The following is a 21,956-nucleotide window of genomic DNA, read 5'->3' on the forward strand; positions in this document are numbered from 1 at the left end:
TGTATTCTTTATGTGTTCTTGAACTTCAGCAAAGTTTTATGCTTTTCAGTGTACAGACTTTGTTCACTTTATTGACGTTTCACATCTCTGTATCATTGTGAATGGGACTGTACTTCTGACTTCATTTGCAAACTGTTCACTGCTATATAGACAGGAAATCAATTATTGTATGTTGGCCTCGTACCCTGTGGTCTTGCCAAGCTGCCATTAAGGTTCTAGTAGCTTATTTACAGGTAAGAACTTTTGAAGAGAAAATATTCTGTCACTGACGAGATTGTTTTCCTGACCCTAAAAGTAGTATGTATACGTATTCTTTGAAGAGACTGGAAAAAAAACAGAAAAGTAAAAAAAAAAAAAAAAAAGAAAGAAAAGTGAGTGCCAATTCCAAAATGTAGGTTGTTATTAATCTGACAAATTCTCTTAATTTGAGGAAGATTCGTTTCATCTTTTATAATTCATTTATTTTCACATACTTGAACTTATTCCATATTGACATTTATCATGCTTTTTTCATAATACATGCCAGCATCAACATTTTTCCTGTTATGAAACTTTGCATAATTTTAATGCCTGCATAACATTACATGGATATACTATAAATAATCACTTTCCTATTATAATTTTTATATTGCAAATGTTGCACTGGCATAAACGATGTTTCAGTGATCATCCATAGACACGTATGTCTTCCTACATTCCCTATGATGTTGGTGACAGCAGTGCCATTATGACGAATAGCTAACTAACTCATACAGTTCTCACTACGGTCCAGGCACTGTTGTGAGCACATTACACACTTTATCTTCTCCTTCACACAACTCTCTGAGGTAGGTACTAGTAGCATCTCCATTACACAGTTGAGGAAAGTTAGACCATAGGTTATCAGAAATTCTAAGAGGCCCAGTTCAGGGGTTCCTCTTCCTCTCCAATGGGAACCAGTGCTTACGATGAAAACTGGTCCTGTGGGAGTCTGTACACATGTGAGTGGTATGGAAACATGGACGAGAGCAGCAGTGACCAAGGGACCAGCAATCGAGTCCTGGGTCACTCACAGTGTGAACCCTGTGAGTTCAAACTCAGTGTCTCCACTCTACAATGAAGAGTACGAGTTAGACGGTCTCATGTTCCTTGTAGTTCTCAGATCTCATGAGTCTAACAATCACTTCTAGATTTTTTTCTGGAAGAAACATCAAGATATTCGTCCAGTTGGTCTTGGCAATATTTATCATTCAGCACACAGGAGAAACATTTATAGAACCAACCAGAGAATTAAAACAGATTCTCTTCCAAAATCTCATTAGGGTCATGGATTCACCAGAGAATCTGAAGATTAGGATCCTCTCCCCCGAAGGGAAAATCTCTATAAAAATCGTATTAAAATTTGTTTCTGGATCCTCAGAAATGAATTCATACACCCACTAAGGGTCAATGATATCCTCAGGCTGGTAAGTTCTGATTTATGTAAAAGAGGAAAACATGTATGACTGGGAGGTAACTGAGAACTCAAGGACTTCTAATTAACACTCAAGGTTTAAATTAAAGGACAGACACTGGGGTGGGGCAGTTACAGTAATACCAGTAATCACAGCTAATAATTAGTGCTAATACTAAAGCACTTAGTATGGCAGATACTCTTCTAAGCGGTTTATATGTTTGCTCATGTAACTCTCACCATAATCCTACAAGGTAGTATTACTCCTAATCTACAGAGGAGGATAAGTTTGGCACAGAGAAGTTAGGTAGCATGCCCAAGTTCACCCAGGAAGTTTAGGGCAGAGGTGGGATTTCAACTTGGGTAGTCTAGCTCAAGCTTATGCTCATAACCACTGTCTTCTTTACAAAGACAGGCCACCGGCCACCTTGGAAGGAGGGTGCCTATGGGTAGTGCTGTGTTTATCCCATGAGCATATGAGCTCTTAGTCTTACCACGTACCCGCTCTCACTCAAATGGACACCCTCCCAAGGTGTGTTCAAACACCCAGAGCTCCTCTAGGTCCCAACGTCCAGAGAATCACTGTTTTAAAATTCCCAGACAACTTTAGCACCCAGTCTGATGGAGCACAAGTCTATGACCCAAACAGCTTAGAATTAATGGGAAAGCTTGCTAGTAGGTGGTTCTCAAGCTTCCTTGATGGTGGAATAGAGAGAATATCCTTTTTTAATACTTAAAAATGTCTTCCAAAATTATTAGTTACACTGAAAAAGGATAAAACTCACTCCTAATCCCAATACCTATTCATTTATCCATAAATACTTTTGCAATTCTTGCCTACATGCAAATACATTTTAAAATGGGTACTACTAGTAGTAAATGCACTATGCTTTGTTTTCCATTATAAGCATTTTCCCGGCTAAACAAGATGTGATATCAGACACGTAAAACACACTAAACACTATTAAGTGTCTAAGAAGAGAAGGACAATCAAGTAAAAAGTGGCATATTAATTCACTAGAATATTATTTTCCATCTTTTGTTACTATAACGATATCAACTTTCTATTCTGATCAACAACTCTCATTAATTTTTTTGAAGAAGGTACCTAACCTGGACCTCTCTCAACAACTCAACTACTTAATGGTTACTTCTCAGATTTTAGCACTTAAGGTTTGATCAAGAATGCTCCCAGGCCAATTACTTTTGTAGAAGTTTGTGGAGAGAAAAAAGTATGATGTATTTGTATACTAAAGTGAAATCTGGCCCCCGCCCCATGACCAATTCTTTAGTGCAAAAAACGATACTAATGAGACTAAAAGCCCTTCCATATAGATTACATCTGTACAGCGTCTCTGCAGGAACTCTCCAATGCAAAATACAGTCACAATGAAGTGTTCCATATTCATTATATTAGTAAGTTTTTTCTCTGATGTTACTTGTCTGGTATCTGATAAGATTAGGGCTACTAACAAGCGCTGCCCCACACTGATTACAAGTTAAGAACTGCTCCCCCGTGTGTGCTATCTGATGGACTACAAATGGAGAGGTCTGGCTGAAGGTAACTCCACACCCGTCACATTTATAGGTCTCTTCCCCAGCATGAACCCTCTGGTGCTTAATGAGGTCGTTCTTCCGGATGAAGGCTCTCCCACACTGACAGCATTCGTACGGCTTCTCTCCAGTATGGATTCTCTGATGCACAATGAGGGCAGAACTCTGGCTGAAGGCTTTCCCACAATCATGGCATTCGTATGGTTTTTCCCCAGTGTGGGTTCTCTGATGTGAGAAAAGGTGAGAGCTTCGACTAAAGCATTTTCCACAGTCTTTACACTCAAAGGGTTTCAGTCCGGTGTGAGTTCTGTGATGCACGACCAGGTGAGATCTCTGGCTGTAAGACTTCCCACATTGGTTACACTCATAGGGCCTCACTTGCACGTGAGTCCTCTGGTGCAGAATGAGGTGTGTGCTCTGTCTGAAAGATTTTCCACACTCAGGACACTCGTAAGGCTTCTCTCCAGTGTGAGTTCTCTGGTGCCTAACAAGTCTGGAGCTATGAACAAAAGATTTACCACACTGATTACATGTGTACAGTTTGTCTCCCGTATGAGTCCTCTGATGGGTGACAAGGTGAGAGAACCAGCTGAACGATTTTCCACATTCTTTACACTCATAGGGTTCCTCCCCAGTGTGAGTCTTTTGATGTCCAATGAGGTGAGAACTGCGGCTGAAAGATTTTCCACATTCTTTACATTCATAGGGTTTTTCTCCAGTATGAATAAGCCTGTGCCTGGTTAGATTAGAGCGCCAGCTGAAGAATTTCCCACATTCCGTACATTCATAGCGTTTCTCTCTACGCATACCCTTTGATATACCAAGTGATGTGCCATGAGGCAGAGAGTTACGATCATCAGGGCACTTGTAGGATTTATCTCCTGTTTGCATCCTTGCAAATTGAATAAGGTGAATGTTCTGACAGGAGGTCTGGCCACATTCATTACTGTTATTTGCATAGCTTTTCTGATGACCACTAAAAACTAAATCATGTTTTAAACTCTTAGTATGTGAGTCATGTTTATGGAAATACTCTCTCAGTACCAGCTGAGCAGGAATAAGACAGGTTCCCCCATATTTACCATTTTCACCGACTCTTTGCTGAGTAAGTGCTTTCTTTTGGGTGAATGCCACTTGCCTCAAATGTCTCTCCTGGTTTTCCTGATACTTGTCCAACTGGTCTTCACATTTCCAGACTTCTTCTAATGACAAATACCAGAGACCATTCTTTGCCATTCCTTCCATTTTAATGTCATAGGATTGTCTATCTTTAGAAATGTTCTTACTGGAAATTAATGATTTAATTTCAACTGCAGTATCCCAATCTGAAAGAAATGAAAAAACTTTGCATAATGAAAGAAGTCTCACTGTGAGAATGGTGGGATGTATGTGGAGACAAGGTATGTAAGCCACGCAGAGTTGCTTTGATATACCTCCGTAAACTTCATTGAGAATGAGAAAGGAAGAACACAGTAGTAAATGAAGTGTGCCGGGCAACGCAGTCCGTACGAGGAGCAGAGAGAGTAAGGAGCAGCCAGGCACTGGTTATGAAACATGGGATCGGCATATGCAGTGGTGGGGAGGCTGATAAAGGAAATCCACAGAAAGGGCTGTGCTCCCATGACCTAACCTCTTAATGATGTAAGAACCTAACGTGTCTACTTGTTGCCAGGCTCTCCTCCAACATGCACGCCTCACACCATAGACAATTTAATATCCAAAACCATGAGCACAGCCACGTCAGGCAATACCTTTTATCTACATCACCAAAGCACTCAGAATGCGCAGATGGCTGACACAAGCAGCCTCTCAGAAAGGACATGATAGGCTGGAAAAGCAACCACAAAGAAGCCACGCAGGTACAGGCTGCAACCTAAGTGGTGAACCTAAGCTTCACCACGACTAGTGGTGAATTCAAACAAGTTGCTAACTTTTCAAAAATAATTTTGCTTTTCTGTAACCTGAGGACGACAGTGTTTGTCATGTAAGATTATCAAGTACCACATAAGGTGTGAACTCATTAAAGTCTGACATGTATGGTTGAAGCAGCACCATTTATAATAATCATTTGGATCATTACTGCTGTCTTCTGATTCCTTTGTTCTGAGACATCCAGACTTGACAACTGCCTAACAATGGGCCTCACACGACAGGGCACTAACGTGTGTTCTGGACATTTTGCCGACCTGCTTGGACCCATGTATGTTACTTCCGATTGTTTATCCTGGTTAAGACCCCCCTAGGTTTGATTCTCCAAGCCTTACAGGTAAATGTTTGGTTCTGATCTAGAAACAGAGCACTATTTACACAGTGCCACCTGTTCCTCCACTGGTGGGGTGACACTGCACTTATTTACCTGGTGTATGGACTCCACTGTGTTCCCCGAAAAACACATGGTGAAGTCCTACCGCCTACATGTCAGAATGTGGCCTCACTTGGCAACAGAATCGTCACAGATGGAATCAGTTAACATGATGGAGTACAGAAGCTGAGTGGGCCCTACTCCATTGTGACCGACGTCCTTGTAGGACAGGAGAAGAGATTCAGAGACAGAAGCACAGGGAGGGTGGCCGCAGACTGGAGGTGGGCTGATGCACCTACCAAAGGACACCTGGGCTACTGGGGCTGGAAGAGGCAGGAGGGGTCCTCCCCTGGAGGGCGCATGGCCCGGTTCACACTGCCTTCTGGCCCCCAGAACTGTGAGGCAATAACCTTCTGTTGTTTCAAGCCACCCAGTTTGTGGAACTTTGTTTTGGCAGCCAGAGGACTGATACACCAGGCACATAATCCCTGTGAGCAGCTCCTGCCTGCTTTCTTTGTACAACCCAACCCCCAACAGCCCAATTCCCATTCACAGCTATGTTAGGAGATTCCCCCCACCTGACTTTTCTTTTTTTTTCTTGTGGTAGAATATACATAACATAAAACTTCTCACCTTAACCATTTTTAAGTGCACAGTTCAGGTGTTACACACATGCAGGATCGTGCAGCCAGCAGCACCGTCCACCCCGTAACGCTCATCTTGTCAAACCGAACCTTTACCCCATTAAACAGTGACTCACCATGCGCCCTTAGCCCAGCCTCTGGCAACAGCCACGACACTCCTGCCTCTTATTCTGACGACTTTAAGTACCTCACATAATTGGAATCACACACTACTGTCTTTTGTGTCTGGCTTACTTATTTCCCAAAACATAATGTGCTCGAGGTCCATCCATCCTATAGCGTGTGGCAGGATTTCCTTCATTTTTAAGGCTGAGTAATATCCCATTGCCTGTACACATACATACATACACATACACACACACACGGACTGCTGGATGAATTCTGACAGGAAATACACAATCTTTTCCCTCCCCACCCCTCAACTCAGGGCATGGATAACTTTTCCAAGTTATAAACACCAATTTGGAAACTGTAAAATGAACACGTGTAATGAGGAATGGGGGCGGAGGACTGATGGAGAAAACTGGGTGGGGTGCATGGACATAATGATGGGTGCTTTCCTTTTTTAAAATCCTAAAATCTCCCTTCCTGTATCACATGACATAACCACTCATGTGGGTTATCTTCAAACTTTGGAGCACGCAATAGTCATCTGACCCTGCAAATTTTAAAGCCGTCACTCATGACACTTTTCCTTTTGATAATGAAGTTCACACGGCTGACAAATTCCCTTACGCACCACGTGTTTCAGAATTTTTTTTGACAATAAATACTCGGTAAAAATGTAAACTGCTGGATCCAGTCTATTACTTTTGGATACTTGTCAACAGACATCCAGGAAAGCTTACTAAATAAGTGAACACATGGATGGAAGAAGTGAAGAAAGGCACTAGTAGAAAAATGAAAGAAAACAGGACAATTTTGCGCCCCAGTGTTTCTGACAGCAACTGAATGATCTAGATCTTACCAGTGATTTGAAAGCCCTGCCCTTGAGGCAGCTACAGGCCAAATGAAAAGTCAGAGATGGTCTATGACATTGAAATGTGCAGTAAGTCCTCAACGTCTGCAGGTTCTGCGAGTTTAAGCAAACCATGTGTAACAAAACCAGATTTCCCGTAGGCTGGCTGACATAAAGGAGAGGTTAAGTACCTACATATCTCATCCACGTTGAATCAAATGACACTAATGGAGAACCTACTGGAGACTTAAACAAAGTGGGAACTCAGGAAAGGAAGGCACCTGAGCTCCCTGAGGACTCATAAGGGCCTTAGAGGGAACCTGAGGCGAGACTTACAGGACAGCTGGACGGACAGGTCGTCTCTACATTCTACTGAGAGCCCAGGATGCGGGGGACACCTGCGTGTGGACATTAGTGTCAGGCGCAGACGCTCCAGGCAGCACGGGACTCAGGAGGCCATGTGTTGGCAGGAACCTACTATGTGCAGTCGCTGGCAGGAGTCCCGTGCGCAGTGGGCTATTTGTAGCGTGACTCAGTGACACCCAAGAGGGCGGAGGAGAACACGTGTGAGTCCTAAACGTGGGGAGAAGATTGCTTACAGAGAATACAGAAGGAGGAAGACAAGACGTTACCTTCTACCTGATTTCCTGCACAAAGGGCAGTGGGGGAAAGAAGCAATGCCAGGAATCCACAGAATGATTTGTGTTTTAGATATTAAGATTAAAATAAAATAAAATGAAATATAAAGATAACAACATTAAATAAAGAGTGAGGGTACAGTGAGAACACAGGTGTTTGAGAGCAGCAGTTCTGCTCGGGAATGGCGAGAGTCTGCTGGGTTTTCTAACCAGCAGAGGACATGCAAGACAGTGGCTGGCGATGGTGTCCCACTGCACAGAGGCTGTGGGAAGGGGCCACGTGAAAGGGGGTTAGACAGGCAAAGACGGAAAAAGGAATCTGTGGAAATGAGAGAACGGGGATTTTAGAGCTTGTAACAAGCACACCAAGAGAACGACGGTTTTCATGAAGAAGACACCTTTGTCTCTGAGGTAAATGGAAGTGTGACAAGACTCTAGAAAGAAGGCTAATAACGGGGAAGCAGAGGTAAGTAAACGCAGACTTCTCGTCAGAAATGAGGAGACCCCGTGACCACTGTCTCCAGCCTAACGGGTCATCTATGCTCCTGCCTGTGACTCTTCTCATCTGGTTCTCACCTGGGTGGGCATTTTGGGGACTCCCTCTGTCCACCAGCCACGGCTCGTCCCCTTTCTCCAACTGTAGGATCACATCAGGCTTGGCACGCTGATGGCCTGTTCACAGGGAAAGATACAGAGTTGGATCAGGTGGGGGCTCTCTGGGATGGATACAAAGCATCCCAGATTCAACCTGAACCCCCACCTCTTCACAGTCCTGGGGGACTCTGAAGGGAAGACAAGGTGAGGCTACACAGGCAGCAAAACAGGCATTTTTAAAAATTTAACAAATGAGAACAATTTTTTGCCCCAAAGAAATAAGGTCCCTGAACCCCAGTTCCCTCTGGTATCTGCTTCAGAGTCTCCGCAGCTTTTGATCAGTGAAGGACCAGAGTCATTGCAGGGAATTTCCCCAACACAGAGGTCAGACTCACCCAAGGAAACCAGGTTCTCGTAGTTCTCCAGCGTCACGTCCTTGTACAGACCCTGCTGGGCAGGCTTCAGGAGCTGCCACTCCTCCCTGGTGAAGCTCACAAGTACGTCCGTGAAGGTCACCAGTGTCTAAACAGCACGGAGCAAATCTGCGTTGAGTGGACGGGTGTCGCTGCCTCCCTTTCCAGAATGCTCACAGAGAGGGACCAGGCAGACAGCACTGGGGCAAGGGCAGGGGTGGGGCAGATCCTAGGCCCGGTGTCAGGAGTAGTTATGGTGGCTTCTGGACGATCCTGACACGCAAGGCTCTTAGGCACCTACTGTCCCCAAGCCAGTTCTGTTGTGCTTTACATTTAACATATGTGCTGCCGAAGCGAGCACTGTGCTTTACACTTAGAATCTGTCAGACACACTTTTATTTAAATCAACTTTGCTGTCAACAATTAAAGCAAGGGGAGCCAGACACCAGGAGTTAACCTACATTTATATTATGTGAAATAAAGAACCTAATTCAAGGCTAGAAAAGAGGGAGAAATGGACTTGAATTCAGCATAGCCTAATGTTTGAAAGACCAAGCTAGCCATGTTTTACGACCAAAAATAATTATCCAAAACATTTTTCCTAAACATTTCTATAAGCAGCAAAACAACCTGATAAGGAAACACCACACAGAAGCAAGGCCTTTCTCTATGAGCCGCATCCAAAAGGAGCAATGACCACAGGAGAAGGATCATGGCTGGGGATGAGGAGCTCTCCTCAGAGGCCATGAAGCTCTGAGGACAGGACAATGATGTATTTTTTTAAGTGCTGAAAGGAAACAACTGTCAAACCAGAATTTCTACGTCCAGGGAAAATACCTATCAGGAATGACGCAGAATACATTGTCAAATGCAGAACTAACAGAATTTGTCACCAGCAGATCTGCTCTGAAAGACAGGCTAGAGATGGTCCCTAAGGCAGAAGGGAAATGATGCCAGAGAGAAAACTCTCAAGAATGAAGGGCAAGCAACAAACAGTACGTATCTGGTGGAACGTAATAAACTAGTTTTCTTCTCCTAAATACTTCCAACTATACAGGGCAGTGCAGAGCAAAACCGACAGCACCTCTGGCAGGTTTTCAACATACGTCAGGCAACATGTGAGGGCCCCCTGGGAGAGAAGCGGGACAGGGTGAGGGGCCCAGTGTCCGTCCTGAGGCCTCCGGTCTGGCTGCTCCCACGTCCACCCCCAACCTCTTTGGACCTTGGGTGCAGTTACCCCTTGCTAATTTCATAGCTTGTCCCCAAGTTCCCCCAAACAGGCACTGCCCGTGGAGGGGCTAACACAGCCAGAACCACACCCAGGACAACCAGGGATTAGCTGACTCCTCAACAGGCACCCCCATTCTCAGATCTTTCATCTTCTTTGGGGAGCAAGCTTGCTGTGGGCTCAGTTCCTCCGTGTGCATGAAAGTGATTCATTCCTCGGTAGCACCTCCCTTTGCTCCACCCGCATTTCTCATAAACCTTCTCTTTGCCATGACAGGAAATAAACTACCACTGCAGACAAAGCACACGACGGGGTGCTGGTCTCCTGGAGGACAGTGCCTAAGATTTGATCTCTCAAGTTCCAAAAGAAACTTCAGAACTTAGGCAAAAAGGGGTTCTCAGGTGGAAAAGAAAGAAGGCAGCCCAACTCACGTGGGACCGGGCAGTTGGCGACTTGGCTTCCATGCCCTCCTCGTTCCCGGCGATGCTTGAGTAAGGTGAGGTCCCGAGAAGGAGAAGCTGGGGAAAAGAGAGAAACATGAGGGAAGTTTGCTGTGACTGGGAGGTTCCACAAATCCTCACCTAGATTCCCACATGCCAGCAGGTGTAATGCAGAAACCGCCACACAGAGAGACAGACATTCCAGAAATGCTGCCACAGTGCCTGAAATTCCCAGGAGTAGGAGGAAAAGAGCTGTGTAGACTGCCTTTTCTCCTTAACCCCCAGAGTTCCATGCAAAATTTCATTCGGAATCAAATTATTCTACTACCACGAATCCTCTTTTTGGAGGAAATCAAACAGATGACAAACCCTGACCTCATTTAATACCCTTATTGTACAGATAAAGAAACGAGTGTGTTCTCCAGCTGATCACAGAAGGGAACTCAGAGATCTGAAGCACGAGAAATGTGATGGGTCCCCACTGGCCTGAAGTCGGAAGGTGCCACGTGGCAAGAAATGAGGGCAGCCTATGGAGCCCAATGCAGCGGCCGGCTGACAGCCAGCACGAATACAGACAGGGACATCAGTCCTACTAATTCTGCCAACAATCAGTGGGCTGCCCCCACAGCCTCCAGCCGACCCTGGGCATCAGCTGCTGGACATGTGAGCAGAAATCCCAGGCACACTGTGTTGGACTCCCACCTACAGAACTGTGCGTTGTAAGTGGGCGCTGTGAAGCCGCTGAATCTGTGGAAATCTGTTACACAGCAATAGGAAACCAATACCCGGCCCATTACCTTTGAAAAGTATTTAACTTTAGGGAAAAACATATATTTACTATGCAGCTAGCAGCGCCCGTGCCCGTCACCCAGACAGATGCTGACTTCCATCTGGTTTCATCTCCTTCCTCGCTGCAGAGCGCCCTTGAACATTTCTTGTGATGTACATCTGCTGGTAACAAGTTCTCAGCTTTTGTTTGCCTGACAATGCCTTTATTTTGCTTTTCTTTTCTCAACAGCTTTATCGAGATATGACTCACACCCCATATAATTCACCCACTCAGAGAGCACAAATTCAGTGGTTAGGTATGTTACATTAATAATGTTTAAAATTATGGTGAAACATATATAACAAAACCTGCAGGTTTAATACTGCTAAGTGTACAATTCTGTGACATTAACTACAACCATCACCACTAATCCCAAACCTTTCCCCCACCCCAAACAGAAACTCCTACACATTAAGCAGTAACTCCCTATTCCACCCCCCCACCCCATCCCCACCTGGGGAAGCCCCAGTCTACTTTGTTTCCATGAACCTGCCTGGTCAACAATACCACGTAAGTGGAATCACACATTATTTGTGTTCTTGTGTCTGGCTTATCTCACTCACATAGCACGTTTTCAAGGTCCACCCATGTTGTCATCTGCGTCAGAACCTCATTCCTCTTAACGGTTGAATCACATTCCACTGTATGGATGGACCCCTTTGTGCATCCATCTCCCTGCTGACGGACACTGGGGTTGTCTCCCCCTTCGGCTGTTGTGAAAAACGCTGCTCGGAACACTGGCAGACAAGTACCTGCTTAAGCCCCCACTTTCAGTTCCTTCAGGCGACTACCTTGGAGTGGAACTGGTGTGTCATGTGGTAATATTTGGTTTTACCACATTTGGTTTTACTGCTGTCAGAGGATACACCACACTTTTCATTTTACATTTACATGAGCAATACACGGAGGTTTCGATTTTTCCACAAGCTTGCCAACACGTTATTCCATTTTAAAAGATATTATAGTCATCCCAGGAGTTGTTAAGTGACATCTCCTGGTGGTTTTCATTTGCATTATTTTCATGTGTTTATTGGCTATTTGCATATCTTCCTTGGAGAAATGTCTGTTCAGGTCCTTTGCCCATTTTTAAATTAGATTGTTTCTTTTTGCTGTTCAATTGTAGTTCTTTCTATATTCTGGATATGAAACCCTTATCAGATATGGATGATTTTAAATTTTGCCTCCTATTCTGTAGGCTGTCTTGCCTTGAAGTGCATTTTTGCTGACTGTAGAATTTGAAGTAGACAGTTATTTTTCCTTTTGGTGCATTATAGCTATAGCTCCACCCCCAATAATCTTGAATTAGAAGAATTATTCAGTCTGGCTTCTTCCACCAGGCACTGTTCCCTGTGTGAATGCCAGCGACTATTCCCTCTAATCCCTGAGAGAATTCTCTCACTGGCCTCACACGTGCTGATCGGGGCTCTGATGACCCGAGGAGACCCTGGACAGGTCCCATGTCTGGTGTTCTGTCCTATGAGCTCTCCCCAGATTCTCAGCGCCATGTCCTTGACTGAGGGAGTCTGCCGGGCTCCACTGCACCCCCTTCCTCTGCTGTAACCTGGAAACTCGCTCACGGCAACACACGGGGGCAACCAGAGGGCTTACTTCATTGGTTTTGCATCTCACAGGGATGACTGTCCTTTACCGTTTGACATCCAGCGTCTTCAAACAACCGTGTCATGTCATCTTTTTGTTGTTGTTGCTTTTATTTGGGCAAGATGGTAAATCCACTCCGTTCCTCCATCTTGGCCAGAAGCAGAAGTGTATAAACATTGCATTTTTAACTTGTTTTAAATTTTGATTATAATTTTAATTTCCACATTTTAAATACTGTGCTGAACGCTTTCTATGTTTATATTTGCAGTTCTTTTCATATTTTGTTTTCTTTCATAGGGTTTGCCTCCATTGTGTTTTGGAGATGTTAATGATTTCCATTTCAATCCTATGCACATTTTAATAAATAAAAGCACACTGGCTCTGCCCCACCCTCCGGCCCTGATTGGCTCCCCAGTAACACCTATCATGGAGGGCACCAGCAGTCTCTCAATTGTTCCTTCCAGAGCTCTTTATTTAACAATCCTTCCTTCCTCACCTAGATTTCCTCCTTGGTACTTCTCAGTCTTCTGTAAAGATTTCAAAAGTTATGATTGGCTTAAATGTAGGTTTCCTTTTGTTTCATCTGGGTCTTGTTTGGTCTCTTATTTTCAGTGACCCCTGGGCACTGTCAGGACACAGTGTATCTACTTGCTCTAACCCCATCGTCTACGCCATTGCATGGCACACACGGAGCTAAGTGCTTTGTCTAGAATGGACAGACCACTCTGTCTTGTACTCCAACCTCTTTTGCTGACCTCGTGCTAAAAATGTGGAATGCAGCCAGACTGCCAGGTTCAAACCCCTGCTCCGTTACATACCAGGTCATTTCCTAACAGTCCTTCATCTGTACGAGGATAAATCAACGCCCACCCCACAGGGTTATGATGACACCTAAGTGAGACTATATTTGTCAAACACATACAACAGTGCCAGGCACACACTAAGGATTTTGTTTGTTAATGAAGAAAACAGTTGGGAGCTTCTGGGCTGATGAGCACGTGGGGATGAGAGGAGGTGGTGCCCGGAAGGCATGGAGGCTCCTGCCCTTCCCCAGACCTGGCCCTGGGCATGTCTTCTATCTGGCTGTTCCTCAATTATATCCTTTTACAATAAACCAATGATCTACAGAGAGATTGTTGGCATTTCCTATTTTCCACATAAACAGAGGAAATAAATAAAATGATTTTGCTGTTTCTTATTTCAACAGTTTTAAAAGACTTTAATCCCTTAAATTAACAAATGATGCCATACAATACACTAGCTAAACCAAGCAGAGAATATGAAGCTGAGAAGTACGAGTTGTCAAAAGAAAGATGGCCTGTTCAGATGCCACTATAGCAGGAGCCAGGAGCCCCAGACTCCATGCCAGCTTTAGGATGGCACATGCAGAAACACCTGCCTGCACAGAGTATGAAGTTCAACACTTAAACTGCCCAAATGATCGGAAGTGTTGCTGGAAGCTTCCTGTGGAAATGGCCAGTTCTAACAAGGTGAAGGAGGACAGGGGCCGACTCCAGCTCGTCAGTTACCAGCACTTCAAGTTTCTTGGAGATCTGAGTCTCACCAACCTTACCCGCTCCTGGGGTAATTCCTCCCCCATTCCAGAACACCCTCCCTATAAAAATGCATTTCTTCTCCAAAAAAACCCAAAAAAACAAAACAAAAAACAAAAACAAATTGATATCTAAGGACCCAGTCACACTAGTGTCTTTCTAGACTCTGTTGTCCTAACATCCAGTCAGTTATTGGAACCTGTAAATTCTCTCTCCTAAATTTCCTCATCCATCTTTCCCTCTAGAATCCTGCTGCCTTGCCCTTGGTTCAGGCCTCGTAACTGCTGACTTAGAGACATCCTACTGGGCTTGTCTGTCTCGCTCTCTCCCCTTCAGTGAGATCTCTGTAAAACACGTTTCAGGGCTCGGTTAAAACTCTGCTGGCCTTCCAGGACTTACAGGAAAATGGACCCAGTCCTTAGCACGCATTCAGTGTTCTTTGTGGTTGGGCCTCCTCTACCTCACTAGCCCTACAAGTTTCATCAAACAATCACACTTTCCCCAGCACACAGCAAATCGCCTCAACGCCTGCACAGACACTCCTCTTCCGCCAGCAGTGTTCTCCCCTCCTGCCTCTTGGCAGAAACACGTCCACCCTGCAGGACCACACAAAGCCTTCCTCCTGTGCCGTTCCCTAGCTTCTCAGGAAGGGCTCATGCTTCTTCCTCTTTACTTCCCAGTCCCTAATACCAGAAGCTACTTGGACTGAACAAAGACGCAGCAGGAGAGCCACAGCTCGCTGAGGACGGGGTTGTGTCCATGTGCAGTGAGGTCTCTGATGCCAGGTACAGGTCCTGTCCTTACGGATTTTTAGCCCTTTCCCAAGCAATGGGAGTAAGGCTTAGTTACAAGTTTCAGCTGACAAAGGCAGTCACACACTCGATGTGGAAGTGAAGGTAAAAAAGTGGAGGCTATGTGCACCTTGTATGTGTGTTATTAGAAGAGAACCAGGTTCATTTTAAGGAATCAGGATGCCACAGTTAGAAAGTGTAGTGAACCCATACAGTACCTTCCTTCCCTCCTTACTGCACCAGACCTTTGCGGGCTGCTCATAGTGTGTGCCAAGTACTATTCAAGGAGCTGAGAACTGAGTAGTGGCTATTCAGACAGGCGCCTCCCTCACAATGCTGACTGTTTAGTGTCAGATGAGAGATGGCTGAAATAACCAGGGATGTCCAGTCTGCACAAGAAATTGAGGGGAGCAAAAGAACAGTCTTCACACATTTACAGGTCTTGTGGAACAGGGATAATATTTATTCTGAATTGTTCCAGAGGGCAGAATTAAGAGCAATGTGTCACAAAGACGTCAACTGCAAGCCAACAAAATAAGACACTGTTAATCAAATGGCATCTGGATGTACAAGGGGTTGTGAAAGGAGGCAAGAAATTTCTGGTCACCAATGAATTTTCAATAGGAAAATATAAAAGTAACCGAAAAGTATAGTATAGCCTCCAGTTTCCATGGATATCAAAGGTCCATTCCAACAGCTCTGACATTTTATGATTTAAAACACAAATAGCTCACAATCTGTCGCACTGCATCCTAATTTCCCTTAACCTCCACTTCTAGATTTCCTCAAACCCTTATCTAAACTACCGGTTTTCAATGCTGACTGCACAACTGTAATTGCCAGGTATGTTCATAAATTACTGATACCTTGGTTCCAACGCCATCCTTGCCCACCGAGAGAATCTGGTTTAATTGTCTGGGTTGGGACTAGGCTTCCTTCAGGTAGTCCCTGAGTCTATGCAAATACTGTACTATGCTAAGCAGAATTCAGAGACAATTTTTACATAAAATACTGATCAGCAGTCATCCTCATTTAATTTATATGTATCTCAAGTCCTTGCCCTGTTACTGGCACCTGCTAAGAGCTGAAGAAATATGTGTTGAAAGAAAGAATGAAAGAACAAATGAAGAGCTTTTGAGAAAAGGCTGAAATGTGTGCAAGTCGTCATCCAGGAAGGCTCGCAAGGCGGAGAGACAATTTTAATGAAACAGAAGAGTCGATGAGGTCATAGAGAAAAATCAGTGTGGAGCGGAGCTGGTTTCATCAGGAATAGGGAGGGGTGCTATTTACTTCCCAAGTGGACGGTTACCTGTGTCCATCATCTCTAACCTAGCGTTTGTTAGCGAGCATTCTGGATGACATCCTGCCTCCCCTTTGCTTCCTTCAAAAGAGAAACCAACAGTGCGTTCCGCTGTTAAGGTGAGCACAGCGCCGGAGTTGCTCACCTGCATCCGTTTCGGATGGGGTCTCTGGGAGCTGGAGGTCGGCCTTATCCTTGACACTCACACTGGACGTCAGACGACGGGGCCTCTGGTGTCCAGGGGAAATAGAAACATCACTACATTCAGGAGCCGTCTCTGAAGAGTAAAAGCAGATCGCACACACACACCGCCAGTTAACCTACTTGGTGAAGCACCAACCAAAGAACAGGAAGGTGGAGCTAGAAATGGGTGCGCTTTTAAGGCCCACGCATAAACCTGCTTGGTCCCGGAGATAACGTAAGACCGACGTTTTCATCCATACTTTCAGTCCGAAAAGCAGAAGCCCACGCAGCCCCTCCGGCCCGTCCGCGGCTGCCGCGCGGCTCTTCGCACCCCCCTCGAGCGGCACCGGGCGCGCAGACTAACGGCCGCGCGGCGCCCCCCGGAAACGCCGGGCCGCCGGCGTCACGGAGCCCCCGGGCTCGCGCAGCGGAGCGCGGCTTCCCAGCGACGCTCCGCAGGCCGCACGCGACCTTCCAGGCCCCGTCTCTCCCGGTGGGGGGGAAAGACGCGCCACAGCGGCCCCGTCACCCGCGCACCACCGGCGCCACGAGCACGTTCACGCGCCGCGGCCCCGCCGTACCCTCGGGAAACCAGGGCCGTCCGCCTCAAACGCCACGCCGGGACTCCAGGACTCGCCACGCGGGGGAAAGGCGTTCGTGCAGGGCTGGCAACAGCGTCAGGAAGAAAGGCGACGCAGCGCTAGTCGCCGCCCGCCGAGCACCACGAGGCCCGGCGGCCGCCACACCGCGCAAGGGTCGCTGCGTCCGGCCGCGAGGCCAACACGCCCACGCGGCGCGGCGGTGCCTACCTGCGACGAGCCTGGAACTCGCTGGGGAGCAGCCCCGTCACAATGGCAGCAGCGACGGCTGCTCAGACAGGAGCCAGGGCCCGCGGGCGGCGGCGCGGGGCTCCCGGATCGCCCCGTGCCGCCCGCCCTCCACGCTCCCACGCCCCCCGGGTGGGCCACGCCACGCGCGCGTCCCCTCACGCACGCGCCCCGGAGCCGACACGCGCACACGCCGCGCCCCCTCCGCAGAGATCGGCCGCCGGGCTGCGAAGCCCAGAATCCCTCCGCGAAGCGGCGCGAGGGCTCCTGGGAAATGTAGTTCCGGCGCTGCGCCCGGAGGGGCGGCCGCGCGGGGGGCTCCGAGCCCCGCCTTCCTCCCAGCGGCTTCCGGCCCCGGGGCTCCAACGCCCGCCCGGCGCCGCTCCCGCCCCGCTCTCGCGGAGGCCCGGGTGTTCCGACGCCGAGAGGCAAGTGCCCCGAGGACGGCTGGGCGCGATGGAGCCGTAGAGACTGAGGAGACGCGGCGAGGGGAGCAGTCGCGTACGTTCCGCTGTGTGCGGGGAGGGCCGTGCGCGAGCGCAGCCCGGAAGCCGGGGCTGCGGAGCCGGGCGCCGGGCGCGTGGGGTGGGGCGGCGGTCCCGGAGGGCCCTCCCCGAGGCTGCGTCCGCGGAACCCCGATCGCGGGCACCGGCGGCGACCGGGCGAAGTGGGCGCGTCCCGCCGCGCGCGGTTGCCGGCCGTCCGGAGGCGGTGGCTCTGAGCGGGCGGAGCCGGGCGTCCCGGGGGCGCTGCGCGCTTCGCCCGGCGCTTTTCCTGACGACCTTAGCGTCTTCACTCATGCTGGGATCACAGCGGAGCCGCTTCTCTGCAAACCTTCAGTCAAGAGACTTGAAATGGTACGAACGTTATTTGGACCGTGAGTCGAAGAAAAACAACGTTTTTAAAAAGCATTTGTGAGATAACAAAAATTTAAACACTGCTCATATATTTAGTATTAAGGAATTAGTGCTAATTTAGTAGGTGTGATAATATCCTGGTGATGATTTTCGAAGGGTTCTTATCATTCAGAAATAAATTCTGAAATACTTACAAATAATATGTCATTTCCAGATATGTTTCAAAATAGAGTGATGGGTACAGGAGTGTTCATTATACTAATACATTGTAGTAACAATAGTGTTTTTTCTGCTTTTTAGCCATTCGTGAATTCCTGGTTAAACCCTGCTTGAGTGTGATATGACAGTATTACTTTAATAGGTCGTATTCAATTTATTAATATTTTACTTAGGACTTTTTCAGTGCTCTGAATTATGATGGCACTTTAATCTTCATTCTTTGTACTATACTGAACAGATTTCATAAGTCTCATTAATAACTTGGGAAGCACAGCTTTCTTCTTCTATTCTGTAAAATAGTTTTCCCTTGAAAGTTTTGGGCTCAAACTCTAGGTGTAGATATTTTACTTCTTGGACGTCTGTCTTTTAAAAAAAAAACCATTTATTTTAAGTGTGTTTTTTCCAGGACCCATCAGCTTCAAGTCATATACTTGTTTCAATCTAGTTGTGGAGGCACAGCTCACAGTGTGGTCCCTGTGGGAATCGAGCGTAAGAGCACCACGCTCTAACCAACTGAGCTAACCGGCTGCCCCTATATTTTACTTATGATTCAGTTTTTTAATGGTCATTGATTAATTTAGGTTTTGTAGTTCTTACTGAGTCAATTTTGAACACTTAAATTTTTCTAGAAAATTATTCATCTCATCTGAATTGTTCAATTTGCTTGCATGAAGTTGTGCTATTCTTTTATAGTGATTTTTAAAATCACCGCTGTAATTGTATTTTTTTAGCCTAATAATTATCTGGGCCATCTTTTTTTTCTTGATTAACCCTGCAAGATATGTACATTAATCTTTTCAAAGAAGCAGATTTTGGGTGTTTTTGTGATCTTTGTTTTTGTCTTATGTCTTTGTATTTTGGTTTTCAGTTAATTTTCTCTGTCAATGTTTAAATTTACTTTGTTCCTATTTTTCTGCTTCTTGATTTGATTGCTATTTTCTCTGTAATTTTTTTACTGTCCAACAAATGTATATATACAGTTTTTAAAGTCTAATATGTTGAAAGGCTCATAATAAAAACAGGAAGCTCCTGTTTCTTCTTGGTGGTAAGGACTTTGAAATTTTTAAGCAGTTCTGGCTTTGAACTTTCTTCAGTATTTTTTTAAGTCATCAGTTTGTGACATTTTTTAAGTTTCTTACTGTGTTTAATGAGAGTTTTTACTGTTAACACCCTTCCTTCCTGTATCACAACATAATTATATTGCAAGTATTGTAGTGTAGTTGTCTTACAAATTGTGGTTAAATTCATGATAAGTGTTTTATCATGATAACTGTGTAAATAGTCTTTATTGCTGAATGATAAGTTCTTTTTCTACAAATTTTACTTTTTCTGTTTCTAATTCATTGCCTTTTCTTCTTCATTTGCTTGTTTTCCTTAAACCTATGTAAAATGCCTCTCAATTCCTTTTTTCTCAAGGTGAAACTCATCATATAATCTTAAACCATTTTCTCTTCTCCTAAACACGTACCCCAGGAGTTTCCCAAAGTCCTGCAGTCTAGACTGATCAGATTCCTTAGGCACCAGCCCACTGGCACACTGGGACTTCCCTTTACCCTCATCCATTTCCTCCCTCATCTCTCTGTTGGATTATGAATAAACTCCTTTATTCCCTTTTTAGTGGATTATAATGTTATTATCTTCAGACAAATCTATTTCTATGTTACTTACACTAAAGGAACAGAGTTATATACTTTTCTGGTGTAGAAACATAAAATATACCTGTCTCAATTAAAATGCCAATTCTGTAATTTTTTTTTTAACAGGACTTTATTGGGGAAGAGTGTGTTCTTCCAGGACTTTTTTCAAAGTCAAGTTGTTGTCCTTTCAGTCTTAGTTGTGGAGGGTGCCATTCAGCTTCAAGTTGTTGTCCTTTCAGTCTTAGTTGTGGAGGGCGCAGCTCAGCTCCAGGTCCAGTTGCCATTGTTAGTTGCAGGGGGGGCAGCCCACCATCTCTTGCAGGAGTCGAACTGGCAACATTGTTGTTGAGAGGATGCGCTCCAACCAACTTAGCCATCCAGGATCTCAGTGGCAGCTCAGCTAAAGGTGCCGTGTTCAATCTTATTTACAAAGGGGGTGCTGCCCACCATCCCTTGTGGGACCCGAGGCATTGAACTGGCAACATTGTGATTGAGAGCCCCGTGGCCCATGTGGGAATCGAACTGGCAGCCTTCAGAGTTAGGAGCATGGAGCTCTAACCGCCTGAGCCACCGGGCCGGCCTCCAAATCTGTAATTTTGTCCATTAAAACAACGCCTTTGAAATATGATACTGAGGGAGAAGGCTTGCATTTACAGGTAAACATCTAATCTTCAAAAAGTGAGACCAGTAAAAGTATCAGCGTAATAAATTATTGCATGATTTGCTGGGATCCTGAAAGTCTAAGCATTTCTTTTTTGAAGTCACACTATGTGCTCATTGTGCTGTTTTTTTTTTTTTTTTTCCGGTTAAAGCCATTATAAGAATGATTCAGAAAAGTACTCTGCCATCTAATACTATTAGGCCTCACTCCTGAGGCTTGGAGCATAGTTCATGCTTCTATGTTAATCTCGCTCAAGTGTTACCTGAACCGACTTATCCTAAGGAAATATGGACTTAGCAGGGAGAGAGTAAATTGGAGGTAATCAAATTAACGTTTGTTTCAAAGTCACATGTCTACCTCTGACAACTCCAGTAAAGTTCCTATGTGAGGTAGCAGCCAGATCATCATGTGTGAGGTTATTCAGGTAGACACCAAGTTATATGCAGAACAGAGGAATTTACCTAAAACAGCTGTGTTTGGCAGGAAGATTATTTTTTCATTCCAAAATGTTAATTAAAAAAGTAGCAAAGTATGCATGAAATTTAAATAACCATGTCTTTTTTGACTGGTTGTCCTTAGCTTTCTTTTTAATAATGCATGCTCTTTCTACCCAGGGCTGAGAAGTCATCTGCAGGTGAAGCCAGTACAAGTAACCAAGGTAACAGTTCTAGAAGGTGGCCGAGGATGACTATACTGCACGTCGTTACAAATCCAGCAAAGATTTAGCTGATCAGCCCTTGATGGGAGGTAGGGGGAGAGCATACAGTTTTTACGTTGACTCCAGGGGGCCTCATTTCCACCTTCTTTTATCTGAATCTGCCTCTGCCTACAGGGATGGCGCCCAGTGAAATGTCCCCTTACTCTGACTGGATGAGAGAAACGAGAAAAGAAATATCCTGATCTATCTTCCTATTGTGCAGGCAGATGTCACTCACACTCTCAAGATGGCAGAAACTGACCTGTCCCCACTACAGGCTCTGACTGCACAGGACTCTGCCTGCTTCTGTGTGAGAAATATTGAAGAGGAAAGGATGGTGGCTGGATTTCCAGCCACTTGCCTCCAGGGACCAGGGACCTTTAAGGATGTGGCTATGGAGTCCACACAGGAAGAGTGGGTGATGCTGGACTCTGCACAGAGAAGTGCGTACGGAGATGTGATGCTGGAGAGCTATAGGAATCTCACCACAGTGGAACGTCCGTTACTCAAGCCTCCTGTGCTCTCCCTGCTGGGCAAGAAGAGATGATACCGAGGCAAAGAATTCCTTAAGGCACCTGTCCTGAATGGGAGACTCAAAAC

At 45.7% G+C, this 21,956-nt stretch overlaps 1 protein-coding gene across 1 annotated transcript; it reads right to left on the minus strand.

Moving 5' to 3' along the window:
- Positions 1 to 437: 437 nt before the first annotated feature.
- On the minus strand, positions 438 to 21,453 carry LOC308492613 (uncharacterized protein; the record flags this gene model as incomplete). Its single annotated transcript, XM_081037780.1, has 7 exons — positions 438 to 4,311; positions 8,105 to 8,200; positions 8,518 to 8,644; positions 10,195 to 10,281; positions 16,421 to 16,505; positions 17,268 to 18,059; positions 21,433 to 21,453. The coding sequence occupies 6 exons, from the start codon at positions 21,451 to 21,453 to the stop codon at positions 8,179 to 8,181; spliced, it is 1,134 nt and encodes a 377-aa protein (XP_080893906.1). The 3' UTR covers positions 438 to 4,311; positions 8,105 to 8,178.
- Between the last annotated feature and the right edge of the window lie 503 nt (positions 21,454 to 21,956).

The sequence above is a fragment of the Rhinolophus hipposideros genome (assembly GCF_964194185.1).
Source record: "Rhinolophus hipposideros genome assembly, chromosome: 24".
In the NCBI taxonomy this organism is placed as follows: Eukaryota; Metazoa; Chordata; class Mammalia; order Chiroptera; family Rhinolophidae; genus Rhinolophus; species Rhinolophus hipposideros.